Source organism: Trachurus trachurus (assembly GCF_905171665.1).
Source record: "Trachurus trachurus genome assembly, chromosome: 14".
In the NCBI taxonomy this organism is placed as follows: Eukaryota; Metazoa; Chordata; class Actinopteri; order Carangiformes; family Carangidae; genus Trachurus; species Trachurus trachurus.
Genome location: NC_139903.1, coordinates 25,216,001 through 25,233,938, shown reverse-complemented (window position 1 = coordinate 25,233,938; position 17,938 = coordinate 25,216,001). Strand labels below are relative to the sequence as shown.

Below are 17,938 nucleotides of genomic sequence, written 5' to 3'. Positions count from 1 at the left end.
GGGGAGGGGGATATCTGGGTTATCATGATGCCACCAATGAAGGTCAAACACTTTGCAGTGTGTGCAATAAGCCAACCAATATTTTTCAAGATAAAAGATTTGGAGTTAAATGATCTGATCCTCAGTGAACCTCACTTGTTGTTTTCTGCATTTGGACCCACCTACACCCAAACACATTTGAGATCTAGATTTTAAATAAGCTTAATGTTTAAATAAACTTGTGGATTAAACAGATAGAAGTGGTAAAACATTAGTTCTGAATTACCACATGGATCACAATAAAAGGAGAAATAGGAGAATGAATCCTGATTTTATTTTCATCAGTCAGTGTCCAAAATCATCCTGTTCTCAGTTGATGAATAGGCACAATATTGCAGAGATGCTACGGCATGTCGAAATGTAGTAGATGATGTGACACAGCAGCCATGCTTCTCTGTTTTAGTTAAAGTTTTATAATCCTGTAGGGTACAAGTACAAACCACTAGATGGTGCCAACATACCAGAACTACTGAGTCTCCCAACATGCCCTTCTACAGTACTAGGTCAAAACACATGTAATCATGTGAGAATGTATCATTTATTAGTTACCAAATCTGAGGTTGAATGAATCTCTGCACCTGTCATATCCATAGGTGCAGATATATTCCATTCATTTCCATTCACTGAAAATTAATGTAATATAGAAGTATAACATAATGGCCGTCTTACTGACTAGCCTCACTTTTACCTCTCCAGTGAGATATTTCTAAAGAGTAAAACCTAGACACAGCAAGTACAGGAATAATAATTTTTCGTATTCATATCTGCACAGTATGAATCACAGGAAGACTTAGCAGGATGATGTGTTGGATTACGAGTTTACTTTGAAACTGAAAGACATGAATAAAAGGACATTTGTACCATTATAAGTGAAGGGAACTACTTACTTTTATATTAGAGTTGCTGCCAGAGGGGGTAAGTGTATATGTATAAGGTAATATTCAGAAGTAGTTACTGGAGACACTTGCTGGGTTGTATTTGTGACACATAGACACAGCAGCTCTTTTAGATACAGGCACAAAAAGTCTTTTTAAACCAGGATCAAAGATTGTTTCAATTTTTTTTTTCTCTGAACTTCTTCCCATGTTCTACAGCTTACATTAATAACACTGAAATGCTTCATTTCATACTGCATGGAAGACCATAGAACATTTGAAGAAATACAATTAAACCATTTATATCTAGTAAAACACATTAAATAATAATCAATGTCCGTAACATGTCAATACAGTCGCGATAAACAGTTCACCTTTTTGGATGAAGTTATATTGCTAAATCTTCTTTGTTTGCAAAGCTTCTTGAAAGAGTTCAACACTTCCTGTGTCTTTAGAGAGTATATTATAGGATTGAGCAAAGCTGGTATAGTGTGTGTCAAAGAGGAGTTTATGATCCTGGCATTGGGATGGATGGAGTAGGTCGCTGAAGCTATGTTGGTGGCCAGAATTGGTATAAAGAAAATAGCCACAATGACCAAATGAGAAGTACAAGTTTTCAACGCTTTGAGTCTCTCTGCTGCTGATGCAATCCTGCTCAGTGCTATAGAAATACAAACATATGAGATTGCTATCAATATAGGAGGAAAAATGAGTCCTATAACGAAAGCAACATTTGACATTACCCTGTTCAAGAAGACGTCATTACAAGCCAGACTGTAAACTGGCCCATGATCACAGAAAAAGCTTTTTACCACCACAGATCCACAGAAGGAAAGGCGATTAATAAGTCCAACCATATACAAGACTAGACTTGATAATACAATCCATGTGAACAGCAGCATTGCAGCAATAGCTGGTTTTGTCACAATACTATGGTATCTTAAGGGGAAGCAAATTGCTATAAATCGGTCATAGGCCATAGTGACAAGTGTCCATGACTGTACACCTGTAAATAACAAAACAAAGAACATGTAACTTAAGCAAGCCTCATAAACAATATACCTCCTGTCAAACAAAAACATGTCTAACAATTTGGGGATGAAAGCAGTGCTGCCACACAGATCTGTCAACGCCAGGTTGAACACAATCATATATTTAGGTGTATGAAGAGTCTTGACCAGGCAGATAACTGAGAGAAGGAGGCCATTCCCAACAACAGTCATGATATAGACAAAACACAGAAACACATAGTAATAAGTAACATGAGGGATGTTGGAAAACCCGCTGACATAGAAATATGTGGGACGAACAAATGTGGAATTAAAGCCCATTATCAATGTCTGTTTCCTGGACGTAAATAGAGAAAATAATAGTATGTATTCATATAGCTAAAACAAAGTATGACACAGTTGCTTGATAAGACCTGCTCACAACCTCACCTTGACAAAAGTGAGGGTCATTTATATTATTTTACTTTCACTGTGGCTGTGTCACATGGTCATGAATTAGACAGTAATTAACATGAATATGTAATTATGTCATAGTTTATGTAATCAACTAAATTAAAGCAGATATCAGCTTCACGGCCGTTTCGGCTAATGCTGCGTTCAAGGCAGGCTTTTGAAACCGTAAGTTACAGCTTCAAGTCACAACTACGACTTGGTAGCGTTCCAGGTAACCCGTAGCTCGTGTTTTTACCATCCTGTTGTCCGTGAAAGTTCCCTATAACGGCCACTTGTAACTTCCGACCCGTGAACTCGTACCAGATCGAACTGGTATGACTTCACAGGAAGGAAAAACACAAAGTACGAGTTTCTTTGAACGCACCATGAGTTAGCAGCCCCCGCCCTTGTCAGGCATCAATTGGTCCTCGTGCTACGTCACCACATTCACGCGCATCCCTTGGCTGCACACACAGCCCTTCATGCCGTTCTCTCTCCTCATTGGATAACACTTGTATCCCACAAGGAAAATTTTCTCCTCGGGTTACAGCAGAGCAGAGTGACGGAGAGACTCGTGTTTAGGCTGAAATACTTCATGTAAGTGATTGCTGACGGAAAATAGGACTATTTAGGACTTATATTAACAAAAACATTCCACTGATATCTGCTTTAAATGTGGATGTTTTGGTCCGGGAGGTCTGAGCTCAGAGTGGCCGAATAAGGAGGTTACTAATATCGTAAATCAGGTTTGCCCTGACAAACTGAGAACCCTTGCCCAGTGTAAAAACACAAACACACACACACACACACACTTTTTCCACGAATAAAGACACTCACATTTAGTCACCCATATTTAAACCCTGTGTAACAAAGATGAGAAGTGTACACTTATCACAACATAAACAAACACCATGTGTAACAGGGATGAAATCAGAAGCATCTCAGCATAAATGACACATTGCCGAGCGTCTCTCTCCCTCTGATGCTGAGGCTGTTTTTGGGTGGCTGAGAGAGATGATAGTTGTTTAGCTTTTTTAGTTTTTCGTTAGTTTGCATCACAGTTTCAGCTGTGTTAATTCAGTCAGGCTGAGTTTCCGTTACGTGTGCCAGCTGCCTTTAATCTAATGTCAGATGTGACGGGACAATCTATATAGATATAAATGCACATGTTGATTCCATTAGTTGCATTAAATAGTGTTTGTTGGGATTATTTATTGCATTTAAATGTGCCTGGAACTGTGGAAACCTGCCTGTGAGGTCTTGGTGACGTGTGCGCACTGCGTACTGGTCAGCCAAACTACCACTGCACCGGTTGCGCTTCACTTTGCGCCGAGAGTAGACCAGGTTCGAGCTGGTGCATTTCAACGCAGCTTTTTGGCAAGAAACTTTCACTGCGCCAAACTGAATCTGTGACCCCCTGCTGTGCCGCCACACCCATCTCAGCGCACTGCAGTCTATCAAACTGCCAAACTGACCGTGCGCCATGCTACGCTGGTCGAAACCACCCTGCTCTACCTTGCGCCGTGCCACAAATCTGGTGGTTAGGGGTGCTTGCTCTGGTCGATAGCACTGCAGATGGACTCAGAAACCACCTATAGCACCTGGTAACGGTGCCAGCAGTAGTGGCCCTCACCGAGTGTTTTAGGACAGCTGCTGAGGAACGCTGGAGCACATCCAGTGTTCCTTTTTCTTGGCAGAAGGTACTTTCTGGTGTTCTGGCCATGCTCCAACAGGGGGGTGACCCCCATTCCGAGGGACTGCCATTCTGAACATTTCCAAAGGTCCGTCATTCCGAAGGTGTCAATCGCGGTCTTTTATTTTGAAGGGTTAGGGTTAGGACCAGATTCTCTCGTGTTTCTTTGCTTGACTTCTTGCCCGGTTCGACACAATCGCTTGCGGAAAATAGATTAGATGAAACGATCGCAGCAGGGCACGAGTCGGCGGCGTGTCATGGGCTGGTGTGTCCCCGGCCGGCTAATAATGCACAGTGGGCTAATATACCAAGATGCACCTCCTCCGGGATTCGATCCCCGGTCACCTGTGTGGCAAGCAACTGCTCTACCGACTGTACTGCTGCAGCAGTCAACTCACGTGCTTTAGGACCGCACATTTAACCAACTTTTTTCAGGTTCGGGATGGCGCCCCTTTTCCAAAAATAATGAAGGGCCAGCATTCCAAAACATGAAAGTAAACGTTCAGAATGGCAGCCCTTTGGAATTTCACACTGGAACCCTCCAACAGAAGGGGTTAGATGGGCGTTTTCATCCATTCCATGCACCCTGTTGTCTTTATCCCACCATCTGGCTTGCACTTAACTCAAGCTCCCACTTTTGTTTTGGACAAGGTTCTGCCTCTCATTGCCTTTTAGATTGCTGTGGGTGGTTGTTGGAATGCTACCCAATCCTGCATGGCAGATTGCCACAGGTCTCACCAATGCCCTGTGACGCAGCCATAGCTCCGCCTGGTCCACTGCCTCCTGTGTCCTCTCCACCTCCTTCTTTCAGCTAACCTTGAACTCTTCACCGAGACTGCTGATGGAGAGTGCCAGCTTGTTCCTTTCGCCGTGGAAGGTGACGGCGACTAACCCTCCGCCCAAATCCTTCCACAGTGGAGAATGAAAATGCATTCACCAGCAGAGGCCAATATCCTAGAAAGGATGCCATGCTAGGGCTGTCACTTTTTAGAAAAAAACGTATTCTACTTCAGGAGAAGACAGTGTTGTGTTCTCTTTCTGCCTCATATGGACAGTGCCAGGGATTTATCGGTGAAGAGTTAACTGCTGATATTTTTTTGTCTTAGTAGTGCTGAACTATGCGCCAACCAAGCACGCTGTCCTTTGTCTCAGTGCTGAAATGAATGACAGCGTGTCACTGCCCGTGAGAGAGAGAGAGAGAGAGAGAGAGAGAGAGAGAGAGAGAGAGAGAGAGAGAGAGAGAGAGGGTCATGTTACTGTATGTCAGATGAATTAGTCATCTAACACAAACTACAGTTTGACTTGTCAGTTTTTCCAGTAGTTTACGGGCAGTGTAGCATAGGGGTCCAGGTTACTTGGGGAGCTCTCTCCGGTGCTGATCGCCTGCGGCGGATGCATTCTCCTCCACAGGATGCGCCGCCGGCTCTGCCTCTTTCTTTTCTTTTTTCCACGAGTTTCCCCGTTTGTGTACATATTTGTCTTTCAGCTTATGACCGTCCCTGCAGATTGACAGCTGATTTGAGAACCTAATGCATAAGATTTACTATTGCGCATTTCCTTTTGCTGCTATAGCCTAATAAACATTTGCTTAGGATTGATTGTGATACAAATACCATGGAAACTGGTATAACAAACGTGCATCAAAATTACAGAAAGAAGTGTCAGGCAGGGAAGTGAAGTTTTGCTCGGTGCAGAGGGAGAGAGAGTGTGATAGAACGGCATGAGCAGAGCAGCAGATATTTAGCCTTACTGCTCCACAAAATGACACAAACAGGAGGCAAAAAAGAAAGAAAGAGGCAAACACATAAGCCGTGAGTCTCCTTCGCCTTGAGCCGTTTCAAGCTGACCCATAAACTAAGCAATTAGTAATTATTCTAAAGCCTAAAAAACTCTAAAGACAATCAATCAATTTTTATCTATTTTTTTTTTTGCCATCTTCGATTAAAAAATATATCAATTTGATAGCCTATGGACTTTCAAATCACCAAATGATTTGCTGTGAATAATTTCATTTGTTGTAACGATAGTGAGCATGGACAACGGACGTCTTGTCTGTTGATTAGCCTACGCTGACCGAAATGTCATTAAATGTAAGCAGAGCTGAACAGGCAGACGGACAGAGGCATGCGTAAAACACATATTTTGACTACTTCATGCTGTTGCTATTTTTTTTTTAAGTTACCTTTCGTTTCCTTTGGATTTTTGTGCGTATTATGAAGCTGTCCTGGTCCATGTTTGTAAGCCTTTTTACCAGGAGTAAATTCCCCAAAGTTGCAACAACTTGTAGTGATCCACTGGGTTTTGCCTGGTCTATTGGAGCTGGGGTAGTTGATTTGCAGGTTTGCTCCCCAGGTTTTTTTCATTGTGTATTAGGCCAGGGAAATTATCAATTATCCTTGTGGTTTGCACACGGGGACGTGCGGACCTGTAATTAAAGCAGAAGTAAGCGATCTGGTCGTTTTGGCTAACTTCTTGTCAGCCGATGGAGTTAGCAGTCCCCGCCCTCGTCCCTACGTCACCACATTCACGCGCATCCCTTGGCTGCACACACAGAGAGGACCGCCCCTTTATGCTGTTCTCTCTCCTCATTGGATAAAGGTTGTAGGATACAAGGAAAGTTTTCTCCTCGGCTTACAGCAGAGCGACTGACAGACCCGTGTTTCGGACCAAACACTCTATATAAGTGATTGCTGTCGGGCGATATAACTATTTAAGACTTATATTAACACAAACATTCCGCTTACTTCTGCTTTAATGAATGAATGTTTTTTTGGGGGGGTTTTGCTGTAAATTGTGTGCGTAATGCGCACAGGTGCATTAAGTGGGACCGAGGCTTAAAAATTCTAATGCATCAAAAGAATGAAATTGTTGGTTTACAAAGACTGTCATATGAAACATGTTTGTACAGACAGACCAGGATCTGGTATGAATATTCTATACAACATAAAACACTGGCCTGTACACATTCAAGTATGGGGGAGGGGGATATCTGGGTTATCATGATGCCACCAATGAAGGTCAAACACTTTGCAGTGCATGTGTGCAATAAGCCAACCAATATTTTTCAAGATAAAAGATTCGGAGTTAAATTATCTGATCCTCAGTGAACCTCACTTGTTGTTTTCTGCATTTGGACCCACCTACACCCAAACACTTTTGAGATCTAGATTTTAAATAAGCTTAATAGTTTAAATAAACTTGTGGATTAAATAGATAGAAGTTGTAAAACATTAGTTCTGAATTACCACATGGATCACAATAAAAGTAAAGCAATAGGAGAATGAGTCCTGATTTTATTTTCATCAGTCAGTGTCCAAAATCATCCTGTTCTCAGTTGATGAATAAGCACAATATTGCAGAGATGCCGCATGTCGAAATGTAGTAGATGATGTGACACAGTAGCCATGCTTCTCTTCGTAACATACTGGTGAGAGCAGACCGACCACCACCTGTCGCTTCACATTTTCTCACCCAAATCCAACTGGAAACTGCCAACAATGTAATTCCACATACAAAACACACTCCTTTAACCACCCTCACTCTGGGACGAGGTTCCCCATTAAGAGCATCATCTCCTGTAAAACAGAAAATGTCATTTACGTATATGCTTCAATGTCCCTGCGGCCTCTCCTATGTCGGGAAAACCACAAGACCTTTAAAAACTAGAATCACAGAACACAGATGTGCCATCCGGAACCAGGACCCGTCCAGTCCAGTTGCAGTCCACTTCACAGAAGCTCGTCACAGTGTCGCCTCATTAAAATACATTGGGATTGAATCAATCAAACCCCCTCGCAGAGGTGGCAATGTTGACACTTTACTCCTCAGGAGAGAACTATACTGGATATACACGTTGGACACTCTAACAGATCTTCACAGATAAACAAATCTAAACAAGTTTTTACCAAAAATCACTCTGCTTTTCATATTTGAAGACCACATAAAATGAAGAAAAATTTGTCTGGAATTTTTTTTTTTTTAAATCAAAAAATGTTCTTATCAAGTATCAACAAAATAGCACTTCAATAGATATTGACCGTGTGTCATCACAGTAGATGAGGTGAGTAGTGACTGCGCTGAGGCTGTTTATGTCGCACTGTGTGGTGGGGGTGTCAGCGGCGTGGAGCGGGTCTCTGTAGCGGGGACAGCTCCGTGACACCGCCGGTGGGGGCTGTAGGGACGGGGGCGGGGGGCTCACGGCAGCACCGTTGAAAACAGCAGTGATGACGTGCTTTCACGTCCGAGTCTCCAAACCAGAAACGTTTGTAACAGCACCGGAAAAGTCGCTAGATTTGTCGCTAGTCGCTTTTGACTAAAAGAAAGTCGTTAAGAGGGTTTGGAAAGTCGCCAAGTTGGCAACACTTACCTAGCGTTGCTCCTCACAGGTTCACATGCAGCACTGTGTGTGTGGTAGCGGCCCCGCCTCCCCCCACAGAGACAAAGATCCTGGATGACTGACAAGAGGCTTCACTCCCTCTTGTCATTCAGCCTGTTTGGAGGCCAGAGACGCGGGCCGGACTTTGGACATGCTGATCTACGCAGTCCGCGGCCCTTGCAGCCCACAGGTGCAAAACTGAACGTTTTTGGGGCCCTCTGGGGGGTGCTGGCGGCCCAAGCGTGGGCCGCGGCCCTATGGTTAAGAATCACTGCATTAGACCATTCTTATGAGCTTTGTGAAAAAATCTGTGAAAATCTGTGAATACAGTGGGTACTAGTTTCATTTGGACGTTTCCCTCACGGAAAGCGCGATTCACGCGTTGTGTGAAATTGTAGGTCACACTGTAGCCACTAGGTGGAAGCATCGTACTGAGATGCAGCTCAAAAGATTTTGGGATAATTCCACGTTTGACCACAACGTAGCTGCAATGGAGAGTGGCGCTGTTCATAGGCCATAGGTACTTCATTTGCAGCTGTGGTCGAGAGAGCTAGAGAGTGGATGGAGAGAGGGACCGCTACGCCGGTCAATCAGATCAATGTTGTTTTTTTTATTGTTTCACAGTGGTTACAGTAGCCTACGTTCAACAGGATCAGTGGTTCTCAGCCTTTTGGGGGTCCCCTGCATATTTTTGATCCCTCCTGTAGCCTGGCCGGGTCTGGCTCCAAGTTTGAGTAGTTTGAGTTCTGCAAGTTCTGGTGAATGTAATAATCCACTCATAGCCCACGACCGCTACGTCCGTGCCAGCAGCCTGGACCCGATGCTGCTGGACTCACGAGCGGAGCAATAATGCACATCTGTCAGCAGCTGCTCTTAAAGGGACAGATTAGATGCTGATTTTGTTAACAGTGACTTTGTTGCATCCAAACATTTAGCATATCTGTCGGGTGCTGTCTCTTATCCGGTACAAAGTGGGAGATGACAGAGCTACTTTAATCGAGGGAAAGCTACATTGTTGCGAGTTGATCTCCGGCCGGCGTGTGCACATGCACTAAGCCTGTGAATATTCTCATTTGTCCCGGACTCCCGGTCATAGTTATCTCAAGGAAATTTAAATCGAATGCAACTGGACTTGGTTATTCGTCTAGGAAGACGTTTCACCTCAGGCTGAAGCCTCTTGGATTACAAGTTACAGTTGTGCACACGTTACATAATGTAACAGTTTCCAGAAAAATATCTGCGGCACTCGGCCTGCGGCCTCGTGCCTACGACCGAATCACAGCCGTGCTGATATACAGTACAACAGCACTCCCTCTCGTGTGATATTGCTTAAATATATTCTATGTCTTTTCTACTTTAGCACAAGGTGTGTTCTAATTTATGTATTTCGTAAGGGAGCTGAAGTGTGCGGTCTGCTCTTTTCTCTTTTCTATCCACGTTTATGTTTGAGGCCAGCACCTTTTTTTAAACTGGATGTGCGCAACCTTATTTACTCTTTATAATCCTGTAGGGTACAAGTACAAACCACTAGATGGTGCCAGCATACCAGAACTACTGAGTCTCCCAAAATGCCCTTCTACAGTACTAGGTCAAAACACATGTAATCATGTGAGAATGTATCATTTATTAGTTACCAAATCTGAAGTTGAATGAATCTCTGCACCTGTCATATCCATAGGTGCAGATATATTCCATTCATTTCCATTCACTGAAAATGAATGGAATATAGAAGTATAACATAATGGCCGTCTTACTGACTAGCCTCACCTTTACCTCTCCAGTGAGATATTTCTAAAGAGACACAGCAAGTACAGGAATAATCATTTTTCATATTGATATCTGCACAGTATGAATAACAGGAAGACTTAGCAGGATGATGTGTTGGATTACGAGTTTACTTTGAAACTGAAAGACATGAATAAAAGGACATTTGTACCATTATAAGTGAAGGGAACTACTTACTTTTATATTAGAGTTGCTGCCAGAGGGGGTAAGTGTATAAGGTAATATTCAGAAGTAGTTACCGGAGACACTTGCTGGGTTGTATTTGTGACACATCGACACAGCAGCTCTTTTAGATACAGGCACAAAAAGTCTTTTAAGACCAGGATCAAAGATTGTTTCAATTTTTTTTTCTGAACTTCTTCCGATGTTCTGCAGCTTACATTAATAACACTTGGAAATGCCTCATTTCATACTGCATGGAAGATCATAGAACATTTGAAGAAATACAATTAAACCATTTATATCTAATGTCCGTAACATGTCAATACAGTCACGATAAACAGTTCACCTTTTTGGATGAAGTTATATTGCTAAACCTTCTTCGTTTGCAAAGCTTCTTGAAAGAGTTCAACACTTCCTGTGTCTTTAGAGAGTATATTATAGGATTGAGCAAAGCTGGTATAGTGTGTGTCAACGAGGAGTTTATGATCCTGGCATTGGGATGGATGGAGTAGGTCACTGCAGCTATGTTGGTGGCCACAATTGGTATAAAGAAAATAGCCACAATGATCAAATGAGAAGTACAAGTTTTCAACGCTTTGAGTCTCTCTGCTGCTGATGCAATCCTGCTCAGTGCTATAGAAATACAAACATATGTAACTGCTATCAATATAGGAGGAAAAATGAGTCCTATAACGAAAGCAACATATGCCATTATCGTGTTCAAGAAGATATCATTACAAGCCAGACTGTAAACTGGCCCATGATCACAGAAAAAGCTTTTTACCACCACAGATCCACAGAAGGAAAGGCGATTAATAAGTCCAACCATATACAAGACTAGACTTGATAATACAATCCATGTGAACAGCAGCATTGCAGCAATAGCTGGTTTTGTCACAATACTATGGTATCTTAAGGGGAAGCAAATTGCTATAAATCGGTCATAGGCCATAGTGACAAGTGTCCATGACTGTACACCTGTAAATAACAAAACAAAGAACATGTAACTTAAGCAAGCCTCATAAACAATATACCTCCTGTCAAACAAAAACATGTCTAACGATTTGGGGATGAAAGCAGTGCTGCCACACAGATCTGTCAACGCCAGGTTGAACACAATCATATATTTAGCTGTATGAAGAGACTTGACCAGGCAGATAACTGAGAGAAGGAGGCCATTCCCAACAACAGTCATGATATAGACAAAACACAGAAACACATAGTAATAAGTAACATGAGGGATGTTGGAAAACCCGCTGACATAGAAATATGTGGGACGAACAAATGTGGAATTAAAGCCCATTATCAATGTCTGTTTCCTGGACGTAAATAGAGAAAATAACAGAGCAAAGTATGACACAGTTGCTTGATAAGACCTGCTCACAACCTCACCTTGACAAAAGTGAGGGTCATTAATATTCTTTTGCTTTCATTGTGGCTGTGTCACATGGTAATGAATTAGACAGTAATTAACATGAATGTGTAATTATGTCATAGTTTATGTAATCAACTAAATTAAATGTAGTCACCAAGACACTGGATTATCTGTTAATGGCACAGTGTGGAACATGATGAAATCCTAATTTATGTGACAGCTTTCAATATAAAAGGACAACAGAGTAGTAATGAAAGCAAGATATGCTATTATGCTATTTAAAGCTGTGTCATTACGTAAGGGATGATGCCCGACGAGGTGTCCATTATCAGAAATGAATGGACGACGCGGAGGCGTGAACCGTCCGACACGAAGCGGAGGATGGTTCCTTCTGCGAAGTCCATTAATTTCTGATAATCGGACACCTCGAAGGGCATTATCCCGCTTATACCATGGTCACTCACGAGAAAAATACATATTAAATCATTCACTCATGATTTAATGTTGTTTTTACGGTTAAAATCATACGTTTAACAATAAGCGGCTGAGTGGACTATTTAATAACTCTCTTCGGCGATAAAAGAAAAAAAAGAGGGACCCGCTGTGACCGCAGCGGCGTACAGTCAGTGACTCTGCCACCGCCTGATAGCTGATCAATGAAGGGAGGTGAGGTGACGGCTTAAATGTTACGTGACACAAAGTTTTTCAGAGGGCCAGTGCACTTCTTACTGCTTGTGTGTTTACAGACTTCAGTGCCATGATGCGCTGAAAAAAAGTTGTTATGGTCCGAGTGTCAGTTGCCGTGGTTACTAACAAGCGTTTGAGCCAGCGCAGTAATATTTAGAACGTAATCAGGCAATTTGACCGGAACATCTTTATGGGTGTCCATTACGTAAGGGATAATGCCCGACGAGGTGTCCATTATCAGAAATTAATGGACGACGCGGAGGCGTGAACCTTAATCTCTGATAATCGGACACCTCGAAGGGCATTATCCCGCTTATATACCATGGTCACTTACGAGAAAAATACATATTCAATCATTCACTTATGATTTAATGTTGTTTTTACCGTTAAAATCATACGTCTTTCACAATAAGCGGCTGACCGGACTATTTAATAACTCTCGTCGGTGATAAAAGGAAAAAAAAAAAGAGGGACCCGCTGTGACCGCAGTGTACAGCCAGTGACTCTGCCACAGCCTGGTAGTTGATCAGTAAAGGGAAGTGAGGTGACAGCTTAAATGTTACGTGACACAAAGTTTTTCAGACGGCCAGTGCACTTCTTACCGCTTGTGTTTACTCCAGTGCCTTGATGCGCTGAAAAAAAGTTGTTATGGTCCGAGTGTCCGTTGCCGTGGTTACTAACAAGCGTTTGAGCCAGTGCAGTAATATTTAGAACATAATCAGGCAATTTGACCGGAACATCTTTATGGGTGTCCATTATCACTTTTTAATGGACACCCAGCAGCCAATCAGAATCGAGGATTCACCCAGACCATGGTATAACACTTTTTAATGGACACCCCGCAGCCAATCAGAATCGAGGATTCACCCAGACCATGGTATAAAAGCCAGATAAAAGACTATGCTATCTGTTAATGGCACAACGTAATGTACCACAAAGACCCAAGGTTTCATAGGCTACTGGACCTCAGGAAGCAAAGTGCTGCAGAACTTGCCCGACTTAACATACATGGGGAATGTGTGCAGAAGGTGCAGACCCTTTGAATCCTGGGAGTCCTTATATCTGAGGACGTCTCATGGTCAGGGCATTTTGGGTCTTTCAACTTTGGACCCCCTCACCCATGAAACCCAAACAGCCACTGCGTGTCACTTCCAATCCACACCCAACTTGAGGCTTTCTCTGCGGTTTCCGAAATCTCAATTGTTTCCCCAGGTCCATCCTCATCTGCCAACCATGCGCGATTCCCACACGGACTGCTTGAGCTTTTTTGTTGTGAATGGGGATGTTCTCCTGCTCAAATGAATGTAATCTGGCACCTTGGGGCTCTAGTTTCGTAGACCAGGCGCAGTTTAGGGTGTTTCCACGTGCATTTCACTCCACTGGCTCCCAGTCCGTCTCACGATTAATTTTAAAATTTTAGTTCTTACTTTTAGAGCTTTAAATGGTCAAGCCCCTTCCTATATTTCTGAGTTGCTCAAATTTTATAAGCCAACACGTTCCCTTAGATCCTCAAATCAATACCTGCTGGTCTGCCCCCACACTCACTTTAAATCCAGAGGTGACCGAGCCTTCCAAGCCGTAGCCCCCGACTATGGAATGCTCTGCCACTGTCCATGCGCACTTTAAATTCTATTGAGTCTTTTAAAAAGGATCTACTAAAGACTGCTGTTTCTACAGGCTTTCAGTTAGGCAGGGTTTTTTTAGGGGCTTTTATGTCTTCTGTGTTTTTTAATCTTTTAATCTTTTTATGTACCCGTTTTTAACTGTGTCTTTGTTTTATACTATGTATTCTGCTGATTTTACTGTGAAGCACTTTGTGAACCCTTTCTGTTAAAAGTGCTATAGAAATCAAATTTACTTACTTACTATTTTGCAAGTTTGGTGCATAGGGTGACCAGATGTCCCGCTTTGTGCGTGATTTCACGCATTTCTGCCTCTTTTCAAGCGTCACGCAAATTGAGACCATGTCCTGCACAACATCTCCCCCAGCAATGTCAAGAAGCCAGTGATCTGCCAAGATATGCCTGCACTGCCGGTATATGCCCGCACTCTGAGCTCTGTTTATTGTCATAGTAGCACTGCACGTGCGTTTGAAGCGCTTGGGGCTGCCCCTATTTTCTCTGCTATAGCAACAGCTGGGGTAAAAGTGACAGCTAATGAACGACACTCGCACCGTGCGTTCTTTGAAAATGGAGTAGATGCCAATCAAGAAGTTGTTGCGCTTTCTAATCATCACTGCAATGGCAGTGAATCCCTGGACTTGTGAGTTGCTCTGGTGAGTTACTTTAGTTATCGAATCCAAGTGATAAGTGATTGTATGTAGTCTATTATACATTATATTATATTACATGAGCCTATATTATATTTTATTGTATTATATTATATTCTTATTATATTATTATAAATAATTATCATTATACATATTACTGTACATTATGCATTATACACGAAAGGAAAAAAACATAAGGGAAAAACAAGAACTAGAACTAACTACCCCCTCTTTCTTTCTTTCTTTCTTTCTTTCTTTCTTTCTTTCTTTCTTTCTACCTACCGCCTTTCTCTGTCTTTTTGCTTCCTTCTTCCGCTGCTTTCAGCATTCGCACACATTTCCTTCAGGAAATGCTATCTTTTTCTAGTTATTAATGTTTTAAAAATGTGATTGTAAACTTAAAGCAGAAGTAAGCGATCCGGTCGTTTTGGCTAACTTCTTGTCAGCTGATGGAGTTAGCAGTCCCCGCCCTCGTCCCTACGTCACCACATTCACGCGCATCCCTTGGCTGCACACACAGAGAGGACCGCCCCTTTATGCCGTTCTCTCTCCTCATTGGATAAAGGTTGTAGGATACAAGGAAAGTTTTCTCCTCGGCTTACAGTAGAGCAGAGTGACTGACAGACTCGTGTTTCAGATCAAACACTCTATATAAGTGATTGCCGTCGAAAGATATAACTATTTAAGACTCATAACAACACAAACATTCCGCTTACTTCTGCTTTAATGACTCTGAATGAGGCTTGATGTATAATTGTATGTATTTTAATGTATACATCTCCATGGCACTGATCTTTTTATCAAAAAGTTGGCAATGAAAAGTAAAAACACAATGTCTACTTATATGCCTACTTAAGCAGTAAAATACAACAAATTACAAAATAGAGAGAGCTGCAACTGAACCTAAATGGGTAGCATTTATTTGTTAGACAAGAAACAGTAAAAAATCAAAAATCAATTATGCCATTTTATAAAACAGAAAGGTGAAATCCAGCCATCTGATTGGTTGTTAACTGTGATGAGCATATACCACAGCTACTATTCTAAAGCCTTATCACAGCATGGCTATCACTCCGCATCAGGCACGTAATGACTGGTATGAATGAAAGTCAGACTGTTGCAGTAGGTAGCAAAAGGCAGCCTGTGTTTTGACAACGTTAACAAACAGACTAAATTAGTTGAATTCACATGTTTATGATGAAACTGAAACTGAACATCGATGAACTTTCACCTCCAGGGAGGGTTAACAATGGTAGAGTGGACTGAGCAGTGGCTTTCACCTGAAAAAAAAAAAAAAACTGCAACGTCCCGAGATGTGGGACTATTTTTCTCACAGTGGGGCTATTTTATTGGATAATGTATTTATGGTTGAATAAAAACTACCTGAAATTGATTGCTTATTCCTCTTTCATATTGCCATTATTGGTAACCGTTTTATAAAAGCAATATATAATTTCAGTCTGTGATATGCTCATTATACCACGCTAAGAAGGCCCTTTAGCCGTGGTATAATGAGCGTATACCATGGCCTGTCGTGATATATTGCTTAAGTAACACCAGAGAAGGACTTTGGTAACACTCCAGTCAGTGCCAATGTTACTATGATAAACAGTTCACCTTCTTGAATGAAGTTATATTGCTGAGCCTACTTCGTTTGCAAAACTTCTTTAGAGAGTTCAACACTTCCTCTGTCTTTAAAGAGTATATTATAGGATTGAGCAAAGCTGGTATAGTGTGTGTCAAAGAGGAGTTTATGATTCTAGCATTAGGATGGATATAGGTGGCCACTGAAGCAATGTTGGTTCCCACAACTGGGAGAAAGAAAATAGCCACAAGGATCAAATGAGAAGTACAAGTTTTCAACGCTTTGAGTCTCTCTGCTGCTGATGCAATCCTGCTCAGTGCTATAGAAATACAAACATATGTGATTGCTATCAATATAAGAGGACAACAAAGTAGAAAAATGAAAGCAACATATGCCATTATATTATTTAAAGAAGTGTCATTACAAGCCAGACGATACACTGGTGCATGATCACAGAAAAAGCTTTTCACTACCACAGATCCACAGAAGGAAAGACGATTAATAAGTCCAACAGTAAACGCTACTAGACATAATAAAAAAATCCATGTGAATAGCAGCATTGAAGCAATAGCTGGTTTTGTCACAATACTATGGTACCTTAAAGGGAAGCAAATTGCTATAAATCGGTCATAGGCCATAGTGACAAGTGTCCATGACTGTACACTTACAAAGAACAAAACAAAGAACATGTAACTTAAGCAAGCCTCATAAACAATATACCTCCTGTCAAACAAAAACATATCCAACAATTTAGGGACAAGAGCAGTGCTGCCACACAAATCTGTCAACGCCAGGTTGAACACAATCATATATTTAGGTGTATGAAGAGTCTTGACCAGGCAGATAACTGAGAGAAGGAGGCCATTCCCAACAACAGTCATGATATAGACAAAACACAGAAACACATAGTAATAAGTTACATGAGGGATGTTGGAAAACCCGCTGACATAGAAATATGTGGGACGAACAAATGTGGAATTAAATATGGTAGCAGCTTTCTCTTCAGAGCCCATTATCAATGTCTGTTTCCTGGACATAAAAAGAGAAAATAACAGAACATGTATTTAAACAAAACAAAGTATGACACGGTTGCTTGATAAGAACTGCTGTAACAACCTTACCTTGAGAATAAGAGGGGTGCAGCACACTAAAGTGATTTGTTTGTGAGAGAACTGTCATTTATACTTTTCCCTTTCATTGTGGATGCAGGTGGGTGTGTCACTTATTAGACACAAATTACTGTGCTGATGCAATCCACAAAGTTAAATATTTACAACAGGCTTTTCATAGCATAGTCATAAGCGATGAGATGTAAAATATTGTAAAATTGGAAGGGTTATCTTTTACAATGTTTTTTGTTTTTTCTGATAATGGAGATGAGGAACATTTGGGCATATCATACTGTATTAAGACAACTTCAACAAGACTAGCCAAAAACGTTGTATATGGCTGAACCAACCATGGCCAATCTGTGAAACTGAGGGTATTAGACACTAGCTAAAGCTAATTAAAATGACCAATCTCCCAAATCGGTTCAATCTGCAAAGGACTTCAAAGAATGGTCCTTAATTCAGGGACGCACCAGCTGGAGAGAGCGGGGGGAAGGACAGATCCATAATCAAAGTCAAGAGTCTTTTAAGTCCTCTGCAAT

General features: G+C 41.7%; 3 protein-coding genes across 3 annotated transcripts; all 3 read right to left on the bottom strand.

Annotated features, from left to right (window-relative positions):
* Positions 1–1,261: 1,261 nt before the first annotated feature.
* On the bottom strand, positions 1,262–2,245 carry LOC310996544 (olfactory receptor 8G17-like; the record flags this gene model as incomplete). Its single annotated transcript, XM_083985966.1, has 1 exon — positions 1,262–2,245. One exon carries the CDS (start codon positions 2,243–2,245, stop codon positions 1,262–1,264), a length of 984 nt encoding a protein of 327 aa, XP_083842092.1.
* Positions 2,246–10,699: 8,454 nt separating this feature from the next.
* LOC310996543 (olfactory receptor 8G17-like) lies at positions 10,700–11,674 on the bottom strand (the record flags this gene model as incomplete). Its single annotated transcript, XM_083985965.1, has 1 exon — positions 10,700–11,674. The coding sequence occupies one exon, from the start codon at positions 11,672–11,674 to the stop codon at positions 10,700–10,702; it is 975 nt and encodes a 324-aa protein (XP_083842091.1).
* A 4,627-nt stretch (positions 11,675–16,301) lies between these two features.
* On the bottom strand, positions 16,302–17,300 carry LOC310996542 (olfactory receptor 1-like; the record flags this gene model as incomplete). Its single annotated transcript, XM_083985964.1, has 1 exon — positions 16,302–17,300. The coding sequence occupies one exon, from the start codon at positions 17,298–17,300 to the stop codon at positions 16,302–16,304; it is 999 nt and encodes a 332-aa protein (XP_083842090.1).
* Positions 17,301–17,938: the final 638 nt, after the last annotated feature.